The following is a 23631-nucleotide window of genomic DNA, read 5'->3' as shown; positions in this document are numbered from 1 at the left end:
ATTTTTTTTTAATTATTTAATAATTGCTTAAAAAATAAAATTTAATTTAAGTTAAACAAACTTTCCAATTTCAAAATCCAAAATTGGAACCTGTGCATCGTTGGCCACCACCTTCCTACTAGTACAATCGTAATTTTGTTGTTGTGTTTTAGAAGCTTCACATTATAAAACGCACGTCAGGGATATCTGTCAAATCTTTCTTGGATTGCAGGGGGTAGACCATTATAAACAACATTTAAGTCTTGAAATCCACCTCTCAATTTATTATAATTATCAGACCGCTCTTGATGCCCCAACACATGACCTTGAACTAATGATGAAGCAGCAACGACACTCAGAGAAGCAAACTCTGCTTCACGATTCTGAGTATAATATGCATTTGTGGTAGGCCTCGGTATTGGTTCATATTTTCTATCTCTTTTTGTCTAAAATTATTGGTGACTTTCATTACAAACTGGTTCATTTTGTAGCAAGGTCTTGTCTAGAAGAATTTTGGAAGAAGAGAGTAGAGAGTGTAGTTGTGTGAAGTGAAAACGAATTCAAATGAAGGATTTTATAGGTTTCAAAATTGTAGCCGTTGAAAAAGAGTCGTTAGGTTTTTAATTGTTGGCGGATTGTCTTCACCTGCCCGTGGATTATGATCGCCCTTCGCGTGTAAGCTTCAACCGCTGGCGGTTTGTCTTCGCCCTTACACTTGATGATCAGCCGCCGACGGATTTTCCAGAGTGCAAAACTAGGTTTGTCCATCCACAGACTCAACAATTTTTTTTCTTTCTCTCGGTGATTGACTCAACAATTTTTTTTCTTTCTCCCGGCTTCCCTATCCCCCATGTCCCACCACTCATAATAAGACACGTATCACGCATATAACCACCTAATTAACGCCGTTAACTCTGAAGAGGTGGCGGTCATCGTCTTCCCGAGCATTAGGTTTTTATACAGATTTGGAGATTTTTTTCCTTTTATTTGATTATCATAAAATGCTGGAGATTCTTAAGGTTCAAAAAGAGAGGAAAAAAAAACATTAATCAGATAGGGTTCAACTTTTAACCGGACTCCCCAAAATTACAATAGGACTTTGCCTATATCATTAGATCCTTAGTAGAGATTTTAAAGTTATACGGCTATCGAACATATTCTTTTGATGAAGAAGAAGCTATCGATCATATCATGGAGGAAGAAACAAGTAGTATTAGTACAATCGACTTGGTTAAGGATTGTAATCTTGATAATAAGAACATCGTTTGCTAGACTTATATAACTATTTATATCAACGACGATAACTATGAAGGAAGGATCAATACTGCTTAAGTTCAAAGTGTTGAAAGGCAGAGAGAAAAAAATGGCCATGGAAGAACCACTATCCTATTCCTATTGTCAGTAATATCGCCATATATCTTTGAAATCGTTAAGCATCGATATCCTTTCATACCTTTTTTGCATGTTGATAAAAATCAAAATCAACGACAAGAATAGAGAAAAAAAAATGAAATCAGAATACTTGCTGTAATTATAGATAACAATCCCGTTTTGTAAGATACTAACAGAGTTAATTTGGTTAATATTTATGGGACACGTTTCAAATTTTAATGGGAGGGGTAGGAGGGGATAGGGGTACTGGGGACTGGGGATCCGGAGCCGAAAGAAATGGCCCTGAAAATCTGTTATCCTTGTAACGAAACAAATGAGCCACCTCACCTCACTCCTTGTTACTGCAAGTTCTCTACAACTAGCATCGTAAGATTCGCAAATCGCAACGGTCACTCTCAAAGCTTTCAAAATAATATAGTAAAATCTTGAAAAGTTTCATACGGATTTATATTTTCTCGAAGGAAGCAAAAATCTTGTCTTTCCCTGTACAAATATTGCACCAGCTACAAATTATTAAAGTACTAAAACAGAAAGGTCCCACTGTTATATACCAATCTCAGCCCCCCGGCTGTACTCCCCCACTAGGTGGCATTAGTTTGAGCCATAGATTCAAGGAGAGTGGGTCCGGAGAAAACAGGAGGTTGGGGTTTTGTGTGACTGTGTGAGGGTGGGGGAAGGTTGGGGGAGCACAGGCGGGGCACAAAGCATTGTCGCAATCTCAGCCAACTGATCTTTACCGTTCCAGAAAAGGACAGACTAAGTCGATGATTGACAGAAGAACATTTTACGGTGGGCAGTGATTCCTCAGTTTAGCGGGAAAAAAAGGAAAAAAAAAGGAGTTACCAGTGTGCAGTGGTCGTCGGCTCTTAATTACATCTACAATTATTTGACTGTCATTATTGGCTCGCAAAATCAGCACCACTTGTGCCAGGAAAAAAATACCTATGCCTAACGGATAGATGAAACACTAGCAAGGGACAAGGGATTGAGAACAGAGAGAGAGAGAGGAGAAATAGTTGGCTTAAGTGCATGCACCGGATCAGCAATGAATACGAGGTACACATGCTTGAATTCCTACCATGTCTCTCAGTGCAAGAGTGAGTGCACAAAGCCACAAACACTACTATGTAGTCTATGTGTAGGACGGATTTAGAGATGACTAGATGAGTACATGACAAACATATCAGCTAATGGATCAACTTTGGGAGTAGTATATGGCTAATTCGAAATCCCATCCACAAAGTGGAATGTTACCGATTACCCAAAACATTTTACTTTTCTTGTGGAAAGATAAAGACAAAGACTTCCTTCAGAAGAAAAAGAAGGAGAGAGTTTTTCTAATATCCACATGGTGGAAAATCAGGACTGCTGAGATACAACTGCTCTGGTGTTTGTTTGCTCTAGTGATTATTTATTTTAGCCAGAGACAATTAAACATAGTAGAAATGTTATAATTAGATCATCTAGATTTGGTAAAGTGAGGTCAAAGAAAAAAAAAGACAAAAAAAGACAAAACGTCAAGATTAAATAGAGATTAAGTTTTTTTTTTCTTTTTCTTTTTTAGAAAAGAGGAGTTTTTATTAAGTTAAGCAGTTCGAACTTTTTTTGGGTACCGAGTCCTCGTTGAGTCATCCGTTACAATTACATTGATGAAATCTGGAACTGTGTGTTCCCAAATGTGAGTTGAGTTGTTGCCGCTGAGTGCACTCCCCGCCTGTAATTGTTTCTTTGCCGCATAGTCTGCAAGTCCATTTGCCGCCTAGTTGGCTTCCCTGTATGTATGAGTTATCACATATAACTGCACTTGTCGCAGATGTAGTCGTATCTCATGCAGCATATGACGAATGATCCATGGAGCATCGTCTGTTTCCTTTGATAGCAACGTTAACAATGTTGCCGAATTCGTCTCAAATTGGATTTGATTCCATTCTCTGGTAGCCGCCATCCTTACAGCTAATAACATCGCCCAAGTTTCCGCCACGATAGTTGTTGTTTTCCCAATCGATGCCGCCATTGCCATTACAACATGTCCGTATGCATCTCTGCAAATCCATCCCGCACCTGCCGTCTCAGGTATCCCCTGAGAATTCATCTTACTAGCGCCATCCGTGTTTATTTTTAGCCAATGAAGCTGTGATGCATTCCACTTTATCCAAAATGTTGTTGAAGTCCCCCTCTGTTGTTGCTGATCCGATGTATTCCTTGCGACGATCTTATGTTGGATTGCCCATCTACATTCCAGACTCAGCAGTAAAGAAATTTGGAAGGTGCGATTTGGTGTGTGTATGATGTTGTTATAAACCTTTGCATTTCTTGAGAGCCAGATATTCCATAGTGTGTAACAGGCCAACATGAAGATTTCTTTGTGTCCCTGTACGTCCAGAAAATCTCCAAAATTTAGTAGCGGCTTTATCAGTATGGTAAACATCTGATCTCTTCATGCTCGTTGGGTATTCACTGTTGCACCCTGGTGTCGTCTTGGTTGACCTATGATTGTTGGTAATGGATGCAGTAGTAGTTCAATGGAGTCATAAACATTTTGGCAGCTTGCATTACTGTTGGCATGTCTACAGAGAAGATACCATGTCCTCTTGGTTGTTGCACAGTCGAAAAGATAATGTTGTACTGTTTCCGGTTGTTGATTGCACATTTGGCACATATTGGTGTTGGTAATGTGTCTATAGTGAAGTGCATCAAACGTTGGTAAACCATGGTGGCTGACTTTCCAGAGAAAAAGTCGGATTTTTTGGGGGCAGTCTGCTTTCCATAATGATCTATATCTTTTTTCTATGTTCGGTATGCTCAAATGTGGAATCGGATTAGTTGCAGCTGTTTGAGCATGCATAAGCATCTCATAGCCACTTTTCACCGTGTACTGCCCCTTTCTTGCATGAGGCCATATAGGCCTATCGGTAGATGATGGGTTTCGGATGTGAATGGCTCTAATTGCATTGTTGATGCCAGGGGGAAAAGTCTGCTCTAGCAAAGTGGTGTTCCAATTGAAAGAGTGTGGTACCATGAGGGTACTTACCAGTTTGTTTCCTAGCTCTCCCAAATTTGGCAGACGAGCATGCATGGGTATCCAGTTGTCCTTAATTGCTGTTAACTTTCCATCTCCTATCTGGATCGCATAATGTTCCTGCACAAAGTGCGAGATTTTCATTATGTTTTTCCATGCCGGGATAGCTGTTGGTTGTGGAGTTGGGGGTTACCGTAGGATCGACTCATTTCCCATGTATTTTGTTATGTAGACCGTGTTACAGATTGTGTCTGGGTTTGCATGTATTTGCCACACCCTTTTTCCCAGTAATGCAAAGTTGTGTTTTCGCGAGTCCCTGATTCCCAATCCTCCAAGCCTGATCGGTAGGTGTAATTTTTCTTTCCCTACCATATGCAGTTTTCTGGTTGCCTTGTCATGCCCCCCAAAAAAATTCCTGGCAATCTTGTCTATTCTATGATGGACATGTGCTGGTAGTAGTTGTGTCTGCATAATGTGATTGGCAGTAGGTATCAGACTTGTGCTGATGAGTAGCCATCTTTCCGCCTGATTGAGACATTTGGCCATCCATCCTTTGGCCTTTCTTTTCAGTCTCTGTAGAAGTTGTGCAAAATTTGGTGAAGAGTTTCTTCCAATCTTAAACTCCACACCTAAGTACTTAGGTGGGTTTGCTGTTGTTGGAATGTTGAACATCTGAATCAGCAAATCTGTCACACTTTGGGTTGTCTTAGGATGATGAATGATAACTGACTTCTGGAGATTGATTGCTTGCCCTGCTGAACTCGAGTAGCTATATAACGTGTTCTTCAAGTTCTCACACGTAACCTGGTTTGCTGTGCAAGTAATAAGCAAGTCATCAACGTACATCAAATGGAGTATTGGTGGGATGTACGTGAGATGCTTAATCCTTTTGTCTTGCCATCATTTTCCAGTATTGCCAAATTGGCGGAGAGTATTTCTGCGCACATGATGAAGATGTATGGGGACAGAGGGTCCCCCTGCCGTGGTCCTCGAGTTGGTGTGATACATCCCTGAGGATTTTCATTTATGTTGATAGCATACGTCACTGAGGTTATGCACAACATTATATATTCCATAAATTTGTTGGGGAAACCCAAAGAACATAGAGTTTTCCTCACAAATCCCCAATCGAGGTTGTCATAATCTTTCTTGATATCAAGTTTCATTACGATTTTTGGGTTTTTTGTTGGAGTAGTGGAACGAATGATGAAAAATTTCAGTGGCAATGGCTATATTATCATGAATTGCTCTGTTAGGAACGAAAGCACTCTGGTATGGACTGATCATAAATTGTAGAATTGGTCTCAACCTATCTACCAGAAGTTTAGAGATGATCTTATAGACCACATTGCATAAACCTATGGGTCTATAGTCATCCACAGAACTCGGATTTTCAGATTTTGGAATGAGAGTAATGTTGGTGTGGTTGAAAGGGTATGCAAGTTCAACGTTTTCAAAGAAATTGGAAACTAGGTTTATGATCTGTGGTTTGGTTGTGTCCCAAAAGGTCTTGAAAAACTTACTTGTGTATCCATCCGGTCCTGGAGCCTTGTTTGATCCAATACTTTGTAGTGCTTTGTGGATTTCCTCGGTTGTTGGAGTTCTCATCAGTTGTATGCAGTGGTATTGAGATATTCTTGGGGTTACATTGGCAAAAAGTTGCAAGTCAATATTCGTTGGTGCTGCTATGTATTGTTGTTCATAGTGTTGTATCATCATTGTAACAATTTGTCTTTGGTTGTAAACCCATCTCTGATTGGCATCTTGTAACTGGTGAATGTGATTGATTCTGTTGTTGATAGTAGCTTTTGTGTGAAAGAATCTAGTGTTGAGGTCTCCATTGTTCAGCCACTCAATTCTTGATCTTTGTTTCCAGTATTCATCATGGCAGTGAAGGAGCATGAGGTGTGAATTTCTTGTCTCCTTTTTATGTTGTAACCAATACAGTAACTCAGTGCCTGTTGTTGTTACGCACTTTGATTAGGCTAATTGTATTTGAAATTCAGCTTCTTTTAATAATTCTGGGAGATGTCCAAAGGTCTGCTTATGCCACTGTTGTAGAGCTCTGGCAGTTTCTTTCATTTTGGTGAGCAGCTTTTGGCCTGCAGTCGCTGCTTCCTCGAGTGAATAATTTTGTTGCCATGCCGTAATAACAATATCCTTCATTTGTGGGTGTAGAAACCACAAGTGTTCAACACGGAATTTTTTTGTACTCCGCCTTGCCATTGCTCTTTCATTTAGTAGAAGTGGTGCATGATCTGATCCAATTCTTGGTAAGTGTCTGAGTAATGTTTGGGGGTTTTTATCTAACCATTGTTGAGAAGCAAGGCCTCTGTCTAATCTCTCCATGATGAAGTTTCCATCAGTTTGATTATTGGTCCAGGTAAAAGCATCTCCCTGAAAACCTAAATCAATGAGTCCATGAGAGTTTATGAAATTGTTGAAAATTCTGACCTGACCATTTGTGACAGGCCTTCCACCTTTCTTTTCATGTTGCTCTAAAACTTCATTGAAATCCCCCATAAGCAGTCAAGGGATAGTTGGTGTAGCGATGATGTTGTCAAAAATTTTCCACATTGCATATCTTGGAGTTGGTTGAGGAGGTCCATAGACGCCAGTAAATATCCATGGAGAATTTGGTTGAGGTTGAGTTGTAGTGATGTAGGCATGAATAACATTCTGATTAGCAACTAAAACTGAGACATTAAGGTGGGATGTCCACAATAAGCAGAGGCCACCTTTATGTCCCTCACAAGGAACAAAAAAAGAACCAAAAAAACCTAGAGAAGTACCCAAAAAAGACAAATGCGACACAGTCGCCAAAGTTTCAGACAAGAAAATTAAAGAAGGTCTAAATTTATGTGTGTATTCACGTAATTTAGAGACTGTCAAGGCATTGTGAATACCTTGACAGTTCCAAGCCAAGTAACTCATGACCTAGGCATATGTTGGATCAAGCCAACACCACGCGCAATCTTTTCCTCAGTATATGCGATAGTCCTTGCATCTAAGGATAACCTCCAAGCTGGTCTGGCTGTAGTTGAAGATGAATTGTTGCCGCCACTGTTGTTCTCCCAAGTTGTGTTGTCTCTTGAATTTTCAGTGGATTCAGGAGTCCTAGTGTTCCTTGCCTGCTGAAAAATGCTTCTGGCAGTTCTTGGTTTCCGTTGTCTCACAGTCGGGATTTCAAAAGTTGGATTCCTTTGCCTCAATATCTGTTGTTGTCCTAACTGAGCAATAGAAGCAAACTTGCGAACTTTAGCAGGAGGTGGTTGAGTTGTGAACTCCGGAGTGTTGGGAATCAGAAGGTGTTCTGGTAGCTTTGTTGGTGTCCTAGTAGTCCGTCTCTTGTAGGTTCTCAAAGCTTGTTGTGGCGAGGTGTTCACCATGACATCAGGCTTGCCATTGTTCATCTGAACCAGTAAGTTCACTTGCATGCCCCTGTTTTGCACCTCATTCAAAAGAACCTTAGTGTATTCAGTAGTAAAAAAAATCAACATTCGATTTATACTCGGTTGAGCTTTGGGTTGTGGGGATGCTTCCAGGTTCGGGTTTGGATGTGGATCCACTGATCCAGAGTCAGTGGCCTGAACCTCTTCTTGTTGGGCTTTTTGTTTACCTTTGTTCTTTGGCTTGTCCGCTACCGGGCCAGGCACATGTGAATGGGTTTTCTTTATCTGACTGTCAGGTCCAATTGGCTTGCTAGCTGATAGGGCTGACGTGGATTCGAGTGGCCCCTTCTCCTCGGTAACTTTCCCGACATTCTTTATCCTTTCAGGTTCTTTTTCAGAAGTTTGTGCATAGGCATATTCTTTGTTGCTTCCCTGTGGCGGATGGGTTGTCTGGATTGTGTCAGTTGCCTTGTCAGAGTGCATTTGCTGAATCACCGGGTTCCAGGCAAGTCCCCTCCGAGTCATATCATCAACTAACTCAGCAGGAAACGGTGGTGGTGGTGGTGGTGTTTGCACTTGTTCCGTAACCCTAATTTCCTGAGTAACGTCTTTCTGCACTTCTCGGATCGATTCGGCCTGTCTAAACTGAATTCGATTAGCAGCATCCTTTGTATCAGATCTTTGAGACTGTGCTTTATCTTCTCTTTTTGATGATGAATCTCCTAAGAACGTCTGAGAAGACTGGTATTCCTGCATGCAGTTTGATTTGGTACCTCTTGGAGATGATGCCTTCATCTTAGAGTTGAGTCTAGTGTAAGGAAAGTCAGGAAACTTCCTATGATGCATGAGTTCGTTCAAACCATTTGAGTTGTGGCAGTATCTAAAGACATGTCCAGGAAATCCACAAACAAAACATAAAACCGGTATCCCTTCATAAGCAAATTGAACCCAGACTCCCTTACCCATGTTTAACATCACTCCAGGCATGAAAGGTTTTTTTAAGTCCATCATAACATATGCTCTAGGTGGTGAAGTCTCCATATCAACCTGTAGAATAGTCCCTGTTCCTGAACGTTCTATAATATCCTTAATTGCTTCTTCATCTAAAAACAGCCTAGGGAGATTAAGAACTTGTAACCAGAACAGGGAAAACTTAAAGCAGTTATGGGGGTGTTGCACAAAAAAATTTCAGTCTTCACATAGAATGACATGGGGACCTGCAATCCATGGTTGGTTTGCTAAAATAAAATCCTTATCAGCTTTGTGTTTTAGAGACAACTGAATTACCTGGAAGGTTCCATTCGTCTCAATATGGTGGATCTGCATGGGGAAGATTCGGTTGCCCATGGCTCTCTTGATCTGTGAAAAATCCTCATACCCACCAACGACTTTCAGTGCCACGCTGTGCTCATTATGTGATTGCATTAAGCTCTGCATCCTTTTGGTTAGGTGAAAAATGGGGATGTGTAAATCTTTTTTCTTTTTTGAATATGACGGTTTGCTGGGTGGTTCTTTTGATTGATTCTGTGGGTCTTTAAGGTTTGTAGCTTTCCTGATATGATGTGCAGTTGATTGTTTGGTTGTAAAGCCACAATTTGTTTCTTCTTCTTTTTAGAAAGTTTCTCTGAGTTGCTCGAAATAGATGTAGAAGAAAAGGAGAAGAAGTTCTGTTGGGAATCCTTAGAAAGGTTTCCATTCATCTTCTGATAGTTGTTATTAATCGATGTCGATTCTGCTGAAGGAGACACGCGTGCAGCACTTTGCGGGAATCTATGAAGCTTTTCAGAGCATTTGGTGTGAAGCAATGTATGATGCATGGTAGAATCAGATGAATCTAAACACGTATTGGAGGCGGAGGGAGGTGTCAGCTGAGCCATTGGTGGATATGGTTTTGAGGGTTCCTATGGATTCAACTATCCCAAATGTGGATGTGGGGAGACCTATTTTGTTATCAAAAATACGAAAATATCCTTTGAAAACCTAAATAATTACCAAACCTAAATCTAATTCAATAAAAAAAAAACCTAAACTAAACCCGATCGGAAAAGAAAAAAACTAAACCCACCCGTCTCCTTTTCTTCCTCTCTTCTTCTCCTTCATCGCCATTATTATTTTTTTACTTTAACAACGATTAATCACCGATTCTCAGCCAGTAATAATTTTAATTGGGTAAGAATCGAAAACCAATCCTTTTTTAATGCTTTTGATCCGATGAATAGGTTAGATTTGATCAAATTAGAGATTGGAAAAATAGTTTCAGAACTGAATACGGTTGGGAAATCAATCCGTATGATTGATTTACGGTGGGAAAACTTTGATTTTCTCACCGTATAGATTTTCTACGGTTGAGAAAATATGAACTCTCAATCGTAAAAACTTTACTAATTTTTGGATACGGTGGGAAAACCCAACCGTAAGTTCCCCTGGTTTTGTATAAAGTTGGGAAAATATGAACTCCCAACTGTGAGTGCTTAACTAACTTTTGTATACGACCGTAAGTTATCCTGGTTTTGTACAATGTAGTTAATATCGGATATCGGTTTATCTCGGTCGGGACCGATAAACTGGTACGACTTTATATCGGGGATATTATCGTTGAAATATCGACATAATATCGGTTCCAAATTTCAAGACTATAATTTTATAGCAAACATTTTCTGTTAAGATATAAATAATAGATACCATTAATTTTATCAAAAACACAAAAGAGTAACTTCAATAACTTTAAAGTTCACTACCTAAAATGATTATTAAACAAGTTCAAACTAGAAACAGGAGAGTAACTTCAACAACTTTGAAATTTACTACCTAAAATGGTATTTAAACAAGGATATATTACAATTTTAATTAAAATCATACGAGTCATTATAGATATCGGCCGATATTATTGGGAAAATACCCTTAATCTTTACCTAAAACGACTAATTTACCAATACCTGATTATCGTAAAAATTTCGTATCGGCCAATATTATCGGGAAGATATCGTGTCGCCGATATATTGCTTCTCATATCACTCCAGAGCGATATCCGATATTTCACTGATATATCGGCCGATATGGCCGATATTGCCTACATTGGTTTTGTATATGGTTGGAAAACCCAACCGTAACTCCAGTTTTAAAGAAAAAGGAAATTCTCGTGATTTTGATTTCAACTATAAACTATAAATCAAACTATTAGTCTAATCTTATTGCTAATCATACTTAATTTAGTTAACTTAATCAATAACATTAATTAATTATTGGGATAACGCACGGAACGGTAAACGTACGAGTATTATACGGTTTTGTAAAATCCAGATTCGGTCCAAAATTCGGTCAACGGGAAGTGATTCGTCAGTAATTCGGAACGGCATACGTACGTGTATAATTCGATTTATAAATGTGAGTTCGGCTCTAAAAATTCGGTATCTATATATAACAAATAATTTGTATTTATAAGGTCATAGACCAATTTTTATGCATATGTGTGAGTTATTTAAAGAAAAAATAAACTTAATATGATGATATTAATAATATATACAACATTAGTTATCCAAGATGACGTCATATGGTGGTTTAGATGCTTGGTTAGTGAGTTTGAGATCTCTCTCACCTTCACCTTCAAATCTCTTCAGTCGTTTTTGTTTCATAAAAATTACAACACGTCTAATATTCGGTCGTGTATGCTCGGGAGGAAGTAAAGCCCGGAAAGTGGAGTCTTTAAAAAGTAAAAGCTAAAGAATTTATGGCGAATTAAGCGGACGTATCATTCGGGATACGTAAAATTCGTGAACGATTCGCGAATAATCCGGGAATGCCACATAATACGCGACTTGGGTTCGGAGTTGCAAACGTACGCGAATAAGACGGTAAAATTCGTGATACGGAAAAATTCGCGAATGATTCGCGAATCATTCGCGAACTTACTAACTAGGGTTTTGAGTTAGTCTTACTGAAGTTGATTAAGTGCCGTCTCCACTATCCAATAATCACACTTACTTCGGTAAAAGAAGGGACAAAGAATAGTAAAAAAATGCAGAAAGTAACACATGGGGTAGAGTAAATGATTTAACCCACCCCCACATCAGATCAATAGAATAATCCCTAACGGCCACTAGATCCCTCCTAGAATTACCCCTCTTTCTCTGTTTTCATTTTTGTCTAAAATAAATAAATAAAATATTCTAGGGAGGAGAAGTTTTGGTCAAGAGGACAGAGAAAACAAAGTAATAACACCACAACATACGGCACATTGGCAAACACACTTCACTCACTCTCTCTTCTCCTGGTTGCTAACTTACGCTCTCACTGTACACTTCTGTAGTTTGCAGCAGCAGCAATAACAACAGCAACAGTAACAGCAAGTAGCAACAGAAGAGTCCTTCCAAGAATCCAAAACCCTAAAAACTATGCCCTAAATAAACACTTTCACCACTTTGGCTTCTCATTTTCACCCCATCTTTACAATGAAACCTCTTCTTCTTCTGCTTCTTCTTCACCACCATCATCTTTTTCTGTTTCTCTTAACAATCACTGCTGCTACTTTTAGCTTATCCTACGCACAGCAAAAGAACTACTCCTTGATAGAAACAGAAGCTCTAACATCTTTCAAACTTAACTTGCATGATCCATTAGGTATATTAAGCGGTTGGGATAAATCAATACCAGTATGTGATTGGAGAGGTGTGGTTTGTTATCAGAACCGAGTTCGTGAACTTCGTTTACCTCGTTTTCAACTCACTGGTAAACTCACTGATCATCTTTCTAATTTAACCGAGTTACGTAAACTCAGTCTTCGTTCTAACCGTTTTAATGGAACCATTCCTGTTTCACTCGCTAAATGTACTCGTTTACGTGCTTTGTTTCTTCAGTATAATTCATTCTCTGGTAAACTTCCATCCGAGATTTCTCATTTAAATGATCTTCAAGTGCTAAACGTTGCTCAGAATTTTTTATTCGGTGAAATTTCTAGCGATCTTCCTTTGAATCTCAGATACCTTGATCTTTCTTCAAATTCATTTTCTGGTGAAATCCCTAAAAATTTATCTAAAAATTCTAAACTGCAGTTCATCAATTTATCATTCAACAAGTTCAGTGGAGGAATCCCTGGGAATTTTGGTTCTCTTCAACAACTCGAATATCTTTGGTTAGATTGGAATTTGTTAGAAGGAACATTACCTTCAGCATTAGGAAATTGTTCTTCATTAATGCATTTGAGTGTACAGGGAAATGCTATTCGTGGTTTAATTCCATCTGGTTTTGGTGAGCTTCCAAAACTTCAAGTATTATCTCTTTCGCATAACAATTTATCTGGTTCCATTTCTTCGTCTTTGTTTTGTAATGTTTCATTTAATCCTCCGTCTTTACGAATCGTACAGTTAGGGTTTAATGCATTTACTGACATTGTTCCACCCAAGGAGTCAAGATTTTTTAGTGTATTACAAGTTTTAGATCTTCAAGAGAATCAAATTCAAGGTGTGTTTCCCTCTTGGTTAATGAATATTTCAACATTAACAGTTATTGATCTTTCAAGAAATTCCTTCTCGGGTACTTTGCCGATCCAAGTCGGCAATCTGTTAAAATTGGAAGAGTTGAGAGTAGCTAATAATTCATTGACTGGAACTATACCATTAGAGATTCAAAAATGTAGCTCTCTAAGTGTAATTGATCTTGAAGGAAATAATTTCTCCGGTGGAATTCCTGCATTTTTAGGGGGACTAAAAAGTCTACAGATGTTGGCTCTTGGTGCAAATAATTTCTCCGGTTCAATCCCAACTAGTTTTGAAAATCTTTCTCAGTTGCAAATCTTGAATCTCAGAAAGAATGAGCTGACAGGGAATGTACCTGAAGAAATATTGAGTTTGAGGAATTTGACTAATTTGAATCTCAGTGGAAACAAATTCTCGGGTGAAGTCCCATCAAATATTGGAGATTTACGGGGTGTAATGGTTTTGAATTTGAGTGACTGTGGTTTTTCAGGGAAGATTCCTTCAAGTATTGGAAATCTGTTGAGTCTCACTACTCTTGATTTAAGCAAGCAAAATCTTTCAGGGGAGGTACCATTTGAGCTTCCTGGATTACCAAATCTTCAAGTAATTTCTCTTGAAGAAAATAATTTGATTGGTAATGTCCCGGAAGGTTTAAGCAGTTTATTGAGTTTAAGGTTTCTTAATTTGTCATCAAATCAGTTTACGGGTGAGATTCCTGCAACTTATGGGTTTCTTCGGTCATTACTTGTTCTTTCTCTTTCAAAGAACCGTATTTCAGGTAAAATTCCTGAAGAGGTTGGTAATTGTTCTGAGCTACAAGTACTTCAACTTCGTTCAAACAGTTTAAGTGATGACATTCCGGATGATCTTTCTCGTCTATCTCATTTGAAGGAGCTGGATTTGGGTGAGAACAATTTCACTGGTGATATTCCAGAAGGTTTATCTGAGATCTCTACTCTGACTTCTCTATCAGTAGATGAAAATCATCTTTCTGGAGTTATACCGAGTTCTCTATCCAACCTCACGAAGCTTAACGTTTTGAATCTCTCTTCAAATAATTTGAGTGGGAGCATTCCAATAGGCCTAACCAACATATCTAGTTTGAAGTACTTCAATGTTTCTAAGAATAACCTTGAGGGTGAGATTCCGGCCAATCTTGGTTCTAGATTCAATGATCCTTCTTTATATGGAAAGAATAAAAATTTATGCGGTAAGCCGTTAGAGAAGGAATGTGAGAATGACAAAATCGTCAACAAAAGGAAGAAGAAGCTGCTTGTGTTGGTAGTAGTTGCCATAGCAGGAGCTTTTCTTGTTTCTTTGTGCTGTTGCTTTTACATCTTCAGTCTCTTACGTTGGCGTAAAAAGCTTAGAGATGCAGCAACAGGAGAGAAGAAGAAAAGTCCTGCACGTGGGAGTTCAGGAACAGAAAGTCGTGGTAGTGGAGAAAATGGAGGTCCAAAGCTTGTCATGTTCAATAGCAAAATCACCTATGCAGAAACAGTTGAAGCAACTAGGCAATTTGATGAGGAAAATGTACTAAGTAGAGGAAGATATGGATTAGTTTTCAAGGCATGTTACCTAGATGGAACAGTTCTATCAATTCGGCGATTACCAGATGGGTCACTCAATGAAGGACTGTTTAAAAAAGAAGCTGAGTTACTGGGCAAAGTGAAACATAGGAATTTGACTGTTCTCCGAGGATATTACGCAGGACCCCCTGATGTTCGTCTTCTCGTGTATGATTACATGCCTAATGGGAACCTAGCTACATTACTTCAAGAAGCATCCCATCAAGATGGGCATGTTCTAAATTGGCCTATGCGACATCTGATTGCACTTGGGGTTGCACGAGGGATATCATTTCTACACTCAACAACAATGGTTCATGGTGATGTTAAGCCACAAAACGTTCTTTTCGATGCAGATTTTGAAGCCCATTTATCTGATTTCGGGCTAGATCGCTTAACAATTGCTACACCAGCTGAAGCTTCATCATCAACACCCACAGTTGGGACACTAGGATACGTATCACCCGAGGCCGTATTAACAGGTGAAGCTACAAAAGAAGGAGATGTTTACAGTTTCGGAATAGTATTGTTGGAACTCTTAACCGGCAGGCGACCTGTTATGTTTACTGAAGATGAAGACATAGTGAAATGGGTGAAGAAACAATTACAGAGAGGTCAAATATCAGAATTACTCGAGCCAGGTCTACTCGAGCTTGATCCAGAATCATCTGAATGGGAAGAATTCTTATTAGGAGTTAAAGTAGGTTTACTATGCACATCACCTGATCCTCTTGATCGGCCATCAATGGCTGATATTGTTTTCATGCTAGAAGGTTGTCGGGTCGGACCTGATATTCCTTCCTCAGCTGATCCCACTTCTCAGCCATCCCCAGCATAAGAGACGCGTTAGTTGCATTGCAATCCCTTCATGTTGCATATCCCGTTGCTCCCACTTAAGGAGAAAACGCTCTTGTAACCCCATCTGTTTCATTTTTGAATTCTCAATTTATTTTTTCTGAATCCTTTCACTTTCTTCCCCTGCCATCTGGGTTCCACGGGCGCTCCATTTCTTGAGCCGTGTCCGCGTCTGACTCGCGTCGGACACGGGACGCGCGTGGGACGCTGACACGACACGTGTCCGACGCACCAATTTGTGTGTCCTGCGTGTGTCTGGGACGCTAACACGACACTGACCGACGCACCAATTTGCGCGTCCTGCGTGCGTCTGGTTTGGACGCACCGATGACGCGTGTCCGAAGCATTTTTGTTTCATTTTCATTTAAAATTCTTTCTTTATTTTTACTATTATTAACCAAATGAAGAAATACAAACATTTAGATCAACAATTTAGATCTTTATTAGGGTTTTGTAATTGAAAATGACATCATGAATACCCTTAGTTGGACATGTGTTGTTTTAAGAATGCATTTTGATTGTGCCATGTGTTTAATAGTGACCGCTTGTTTGATCTTCGGCGTGTATAAACAAACGATATCTTCTGTTCTTTCGAAATTTATACAGTTGTAGCATCATTTTTTAATTTTTAGGATCGAAATACTTGACTTTAGTGTATAAACACATAATTATATATATAAATAATATATAAATAAAATATGTATATACGTGTCGGCGTCCTAGTTTTTTGAAAATTTTATAGCATCCGCGTCGTGTCGCATCCGCGTCTATGCTTCCGCGTGCGTCTGTGCAACCCAGCCTGCCATCTTTTTTACTTTGCCATATTAAGTGGGTCCAAGAAGGTCAACTTGTTTATTGTAGTCAACTGTTCGTGTGGGGTAACATCGGCAATGAACTCGGTCCCAGTCCAGAAGCTATTTTATTTATTTATTTTGGCGCCAGAGAAGATACTCAGTCTCGAGGCTCCACGTGGCAGTGTCATAGAAGAGAGAGAAAGTAACCGTTGTTAAATTCTTTCACAAGTGGAAGGCCAGTGTCAGCAAAGTAGGTAGGACATAATTCCCTCCCTGGCTAGGGCAAACTCATATGGCCAGAGACCAGAGTGCCTCGTTCAAGGCGAAGAAGAAGAAAAAAGAAGAAATGGAGTATCAAAATCCGTGACATTGTCGGAACGGCTTTAAAGTTGATCAATCTTTTAAGGAAAGTGAATAGAGTGGGAGAGAATCTGGGCGTGTTGCCTTGTTGTTGATGTCGTCTCAATGTTAATGAAATGGAATTCTACTATAAATGGGGCACGTGGTATGAGCTGTGAGTCCCTAAGTTTTGTATCTGGTATTAATATCAAATTAAATAGTTGTAGTACTTAGAGGAGATCACGTATTGACGATGCTAATGGAGTTATAACGGGCAGCAACTCGTAAATCGCATGCATATTTTATGCTGTTGCTGCTGCTGGCCCCGTGAGGGAATATAAGGGAGAGAGAGAGAGAGAGAGAGAGCAGTGATTGCAATTGTTAGCTTCACAGAGATTTCTGAGAGCGAGTGTGAGTGGGACCTAAATCGAATTGATTTTGGTCAGGATTTGTAGATACTGTGAAGTACATCGAAATGTCACAGCTAAACTACTGTAAGGTTATGACACGTAGTGATGACATTCATTTCATGTGTCTGTTCTTGATTGCTCGCTGCCCGCCACTCATCCTTGGACAGAAAATGTGTTTTTTTATAATAAAAAGAGTCCCGAAGTACAGCATTCGGATCAATTGGGCTAAGGGTAGCACCAATAGAATCCCTTAACAGAATATGAAAGTTATTACAGTTATCCTGAAGAAGCAAGTTTGGACTGAACTGTAAAGCTTGCCAAAATAAATGAAGATTGGGACGTTTCTAGTTTAAGTTTTGTAGTAAAGTAGAAGAAGTGGATATCCTAGCAAATTTAGCAGCATTGTTAAGTTGCTGAGAGTCTAGCTTTATGAGTCTTCCCAAGACAAAGTCTATGACTTCAAAATTCCTAAATTCATTCTTATGAGTTCCTTGAAATCTTTGTTGTACTTCTAGTTTGTAACCTTTCTGAATGACATGTTGTATATCCTCCTCCTCTGCTTCAGAGTTAATGTTGGTCCTTTTCATCTCCTTTCCCCAAGTCAGTGCTACTTGAGCTCCTCTGCTGGCTATGCTTGCTCTGTTGAGTCCAGTTGTTGGGTCTTTAAAGTTCCTTGCTCCCATGCACCGCCCTGTGAAAGAGAGGGACACAAAAGCAAAGTTAGTATAGTGTGATATATCACTATTAGCCATATTATTATTAACTTCCATAATGTGTATGCTAATAGTGATGCCAAACTTCTCTCTAGTATTTCTATTAAGACTGCCTTGTCTTAGGTTTGAATCAGTGGTGTTGTCCTGATAGTAGATGTTGTTTAAGAAATGGCCTGGATTGTGAATCACTCTGTTATAGGTGCATAGGTGTTGAGTGATTTTCAGAGCAGTAGCAGCAACATTATGATCTATGTTTCTGAAGATCAGATCACATCTAGCTTTCTAGATGAACCGACAAATGGTAGCAAAAGTAGTATTCCAGCTAGCAGTGGGATTTCCAGGGAGGAACCAACTGTTGAACCAATCATGAAAGGATCTATAAGCAGTAAAGAGTTGATGATTTTCCCCAAAGAGATTCCTCCATACATCAGAGGCAGCTGGGCAAGCTAGGGGGACATGAGTAATGTCTTCAGAAGCACTCTTGCAGAAGTTGCAGATAGGATCAATGTAATTCAGAATACCAGCTGACTTGGCATTAGTTGGAAGAATACCATGAACACACTTCCATATGAATAGCTGAATAGCTGGGGTGGTGTCTAGTTTCCATATTTCCTTCCATGGAGTTGTATGGGTATCACTAGCATATTTATCATTAATCTGTCTGTCATAAAGGGATTTGACAGTGAATTTTCTTGTATGGGTTAAACTCCATTGTATAGTATCCTCAGTATTTGGGTGATGAGTTGTCTGAAGGATAAGATTTTGGATGTCTTGAGTGAACCAGAGAGTTGGAACATTATGATCCCACTCTCCTTGGGTATTGAAAAGTTGATTGATAGTTTTCAGGCTTCATGGGCAGTGAGATGGTTTTTGGAGTATATCAGGTAGATTTTCAATCCATCTATCTTCCCAAATATGTATGTTAGTACCATCTCCTATTTTCCAGATATAATATTTCTGAATGCAAGAAATGCCTTCCAAAATGCCCTTCCAAATCCAAGAATCAGTGGTCCTTGGCTTGATATCCATTCTGATGACTTATTGGTTTGGAAAATGAGAGGCCTTCATTGTACTAGTCCATAGGGAGTTTGGTTCTTCTATTAATCTCCAAGCAATTTTTAAGATCATAGCCAGATTGAAGTATTCCATATTTTTGAAGCCCAATCCCCCTAACTCCTTTGGTTTATTGACAGCATCCCAAGCAATGTAGATTAGACCTTTAGGTTTGTCTTGATCTTTGTTCCAAAAAAAATTCCTTTCTATAGCATTTATCTCTTTGCAGGTGCCCTTTGGGATCTTGAAGCAGTTCATTTGGTAGATGCTGGAAGTTGAGGTGACAGTTTGAATCATAATAACTTTTCCAGCTATAGATAGAGTTGATTTCCAACCAGCAAGTCTGAATTTTAGTTTTTCAACACAAGGCTTGAAGGCCTGAATCTTGCTTCTGTTAGTGAAGAGGCGAGATCCCAGATATTTGTCAGAAGTGTTAATCCTTTGAACCTTCATTGCATTACTTATGTTGTCTGCAATGTTTGGAGCAGTATTCTTGCTGAAGAAGATTCATGATTTGGAGAAATTTATCAGCTGCCCAGAGGAATGACCAAATTCTTGAAATATCTTGATTAAGTTGTTACATTCTTCCATATTAGCTTTGCAGAAGATCATGCAATCATCATCAAAAAGTAAATGATTGATTGCAGGTGCTTCACTGCAGACTTTTGTTCCATGTATGAGACCTTGAGATTCAGCATTAGTCAGATATCTAGAGAGAGATTCCATGCAGAATAGAAATAAGTAGGGTGAGAGGGGATCTCCTTGTTTGAGGCCTCTAGTAGGTTTGAAAAACTTTCCAGGAGAACCATTTACAAGAGCAGCAAGATTGGTGGTGGATATGCATTGATGGTCTAGATTACACCATTGGGAGCTGAATCCCATTTGTTTCATAACTTGAACAAGAAATTCCAAATTAACCCTATCAAAAGCTTTGGCCATATCAATTATAATGCCCATAATACCATTTGCTCCTTTTTTTCCCTTTCCTTGTATTCATATGGTGTATGAGTTCATGTGTTATGGCTATATTGTCAGAGATTTGCCTGCCATGAATGAAAGTTGACTGAAAAGGAGATATAAGGTTTGGTAGAAGAGGTTTTAGTCTTTGAGCCAGGAGTTTTGAATTCATTTTGTAAGTGGTATTGCATAAGGATATTGGTCTGAAATCGGCAGGGGTAGTAGGACTTTCTGTTTTGGGGATAAGGGAGATAAAAGTAGAGTTCATTTCTTTAAGAAGATATCCAGAAGTAAAGAAGTTTTAGACCATTGTGATGATGTCTTCACCCACAACATCCCAGTTGGATTGGAAGAAGTTTTGTGGGAATCCATTAGGAGCTGGAGCCTTGTCACCTGCCATACTGAATAAAATATTTTTGATTTCCATAGCATCAGGGACCTTTAAGAGGGTGTTATTCTCTGTGGGGGTAATAGTGGTGGGTATGAGATTTATGAGGGATTGGTTGATAGTTATTGGTTCAACAGTGGCCATAGTAGCAAAGTCATTGGTGAAGCAGAGAACAACTTCTTCCTTGTTGTGGAGCCAAGAGCCATCAGCTTGTTGTATAGAAACAATTTTATTTCTTCAGTATCTTTTCTTGGCAGATAAATGGAAAAAACTTGTGTTTTTGTCTCCTAGTTTGATAAGTTTGATCTCTGCTTTTGGTCTTCCAGAAGCATTCCTGAATGTTCTGCCAATGTTCAACTTGCTTTTTAACATCCTTGTATCCTTACCTCTATTGATATTGAATTGATTCTTGGTGATCCGGTCCAAGTGTTGTATGCTGTCTTCTAGATTGGTCTTGATATTACCATAAATCTCCTTGTTCCATTTCTTTAATTTGACTTTAATATCTCTTAACTTTCTGGCAATTTTAATGGAAAGAGGTCCTTTGTGATGAGTTTTCCAACATTCAGCAATGATGGATTTGCAGTCCTTGTGATCAAGCCAAGGACCAAAGAATTTGAAGGGAATGTGGCCTTGCTTCCAATTGGGATTGGTATTGAGGAGAATTGGGTTATGATCAGAACCAATGGCAGGGAGATTGGAGATGGTGTTATTTGGGTGTATTTCAAGCCAAGTTTCATTGGCCAATCCTCTATCTAATCTTTGTTCTGTGAGATGAATGCATGTTCTTCTGTTGGTCCAAGTGAAGGGACATTTTGTGTAACCCAAATCAGTAAGGTTGGCTTCTTCAATTTTCTCCAGAAAGATGTTAGCTTCAGAGGAATCAATAGGGTGTTGACTAAATTTTTCATGATCATGCAGTACAAAATTTAAATCACCCATTATCAGCCAAGGTAAATTATCAGTTCTATCAATATTTTCTATCATTTTCCAAGAATGTATTTTATTAGGAATGGTGTAAGGGCTACCATAATATACTGTGAAGATCCAAGGTTCCCCTAAAGTAGGATAGATTGTGGCACTAATGTGATAATTAAAGAAATCTTGTATTGTGACCTTTAGGTTAGTTTTCCAAGCTAAAACAAGACCTCCAGCAGTATTGGATTTTCCTCTAGGTTCAACAAACCAAAAATTAGTGACACCTATATTACTAAGAATAGCTTTCAAGTTCCTAGTTTGTTGTTTGGTTTCAGATAAAAAGAAGATATCACTTCCCCTTAGTCAATACTCCATCTCACATGGAAACCACTCCCCCTTACATAATTATCCGAAAACCATATGTATTTGTAGTGTGAACTACATATTAATTCTCTCCCTTTTTGTCAATAAAATTGGAAAAGGTACGAAAACGGGATCCTAATGAAATTTCCAAAAGAGACATTTCATGACCAAAAGAAAGCACATATCATCTTATTTAGATGCAATCATATAGCCGAAGCTAAATGCATTCATCAAGGAGTTTATAAAGATACAAGATAACCCCTATAATATTCCACATCCGCCCACAAAGATTTGGCAATTAAGCACAAGTTAAATTAAGAACTCTCCCCCATAATATGTCATTCCCGAAAGAACAACAAGAGCGACCTTAATTTCAAAAGAAAAGAAGGATTTCATTGGACATAAAAAATCACATACAAGTATGAATTTGAATCCAAAATACTCAATTAAATTAACCACAAGAGATCCCATGATTAATTTAATCGGAAATGCTTAACATAAGTGAACTTATGGAGACTCAAAAGTACACAATTAGATTAATCAATAGAGAACCCATAATTAATCTAATCGGGATATACAACCAAATTTACCACAAAATGTAATCAATTTAATTGGTCGTGCTCGACATAAGAGAACTTACGGAGCAACAACTAAATAACCAAACGAGGATGATTAATTTAGTTGAACATGCTCGACATAAAGTACCTCACAGAGCAATAACTAAGCTAAAGATAACTCAGTCGATTGTGCTCAACATAAGACACTTTATGGAACAACACAGTATGTGCACAAAAATTGTGGATCGGAGATCGACCTTATACCGTGGAATAAGCAAGGATTCATTCTATTTTCCATCACCATTTTCACAATGACATACAATAGACATAATCCTTGAAAACAAGAGATTTTAACCTATCTTCCATCAATAATTGACATAATAGGCTTAACTTTTATAATTGTCAAAAGTTCATTCCTTCTTTTATCAACACATGCATATCGACATATAAAGGACTTAACTTTTGACAAGCTATGGGACAATCACAGTTCACGGACGCAAACACACATATCCCATAACAAATTGAAATATATAAAACCATAAAGATTAATACTGCAAAAATTATATTTCAAATAATTTTAGAATTTAATCAATAAATCTAAAAACATGAAGATGAAAACGTTGGACATAGCTATGTGTAATCACAATAATGGCTATTCCAAACTTCTAGTTATTCTTCTAAACAAACCAAGAAAAATAGAAGATTTACTAGATAAAAACTACTCATCATCTTCATCATCGGAGACATTCCAATATGCTTGAATCATGTTCAAATCTTCCTTGATCTCGGGAAACCTAGTCACAACCACTGACAATTGTTCTTGTACGCACTTCACCCTTGAATTGACCTTACACACACCCTTGTGAATTTTTTAAGAAGACTCAAGGTGGTAGGGTCACAACTGTCTAGGGAAGCATCTCTTTGTCTTTTGCACACATTTTCCCTTATGCGTCTGAAGGTACAGGGACGAACCGGTTTGGGAAACCCGAGAGAGTTTCCATTTGAATCAAACCCACGATCACGACAAATTTGACCAATCAAGCTTGGGTAACCTAACATATTAATGGGTGAAGTCATCGAGTTCATTTGAGAGATGATGGATCCACAAATATCGAGACTTGGAACACCTAATTCAAGGAAATAGACCAATTTCGCAAACTCATGACTCCACCAAGAATTCTCAATTGTGGAGGGACACAAATTGGAGATACCAAGTTTTTCAAAAGCCATTAAAGAAATAATAAGATCATTAGTAGGAAACTTTCCTTGATTCCAAGTCACCTTCTTACCGCAAATCCCAAGAGAGATATCATCACGTGATGGTTGTTCATCACTTGGTCTAGGTAGACGAAAATTTCTCAATGGGATTTTGGTAATCTTCGAAATTAATTCTCTATCAACAAGAAATCTTTCTCTATTAATCATGCATTTGAATTCCATCTTATTGAGATCAACGTCATGAA

The 23631-nt window shown here is 38.7% G+C and overlaps 2 protein-coding genes across 2 annotated transcripts; one reads left to right on the top strand and one right to left on the bottom strand.

Annotated features, from left to right (window-relative positions):
* The first annotated feature begins 11985 nt into the window (after positions 1-11985).
* LOC113357667 (probable LRR receptor-like serine/threonine-protein kinase At4g36180) lies at positions 11986-15781 on the top strand. The gene has a single exon (XM_026601109.1). It carries the CDS (start codon positions 12231-12233, stop codon positions 15657-15659), a length of 3429 nt encoding a protein of 1142 aa, XP_026456894.1. The 5' UTR covers positions 11986-12230; the 3' UTR covers positions 15660-15781.
* A 4786-nt stretch (positions 15782-20567) lies between these two features.
* Positions 20568-21272, bottom strand: LOC113360104. The gene has a single exon (XM_026603651.1). The coding sequence runs from the start codon at positions 21270-21272 to the stop codon at positions 20568-20570; it is 705 nt and encodes a 234-aa protein (XP_026459436.1).
* Positions 21273-23631: the final 2359 nt, after the last annotated feature.

This window comes from Papaver somniferum, chromosome 3 (genome assembly GCF_003573695.1).
Source record: "Papaver somniferum cultivar HN1 chromosome 3, ASM357369v1, whole genome shotgun sequence".
Lineage (NCBI taxonomy): Eukaryota > Viridiplantae > Streptophyta > Magnoliopsida > Ranunculales > Papaveraceae > Papaver > Papaver somniferum.
This window is presented reverse-complemented; position numbering and strand designations above follow the sequence as displayed.

Excerpts from the sequence above, each read along its gene's own strand:
- LOC113357667 (XM_026601109.1), top strand. The coding sequence starts at position 12,231 with ATGAAACCTCTTCTTCTTCTGCTTCTTCTTCACCACCATCATCTTTTT.
- LOC113360104 (XM_026603651.1), bottom strand. The coding sequence starts at position 21,272 with ATGGGTGATTTAAATTTTGTACTGCATGATCATGAAAAATTTAGTCAA.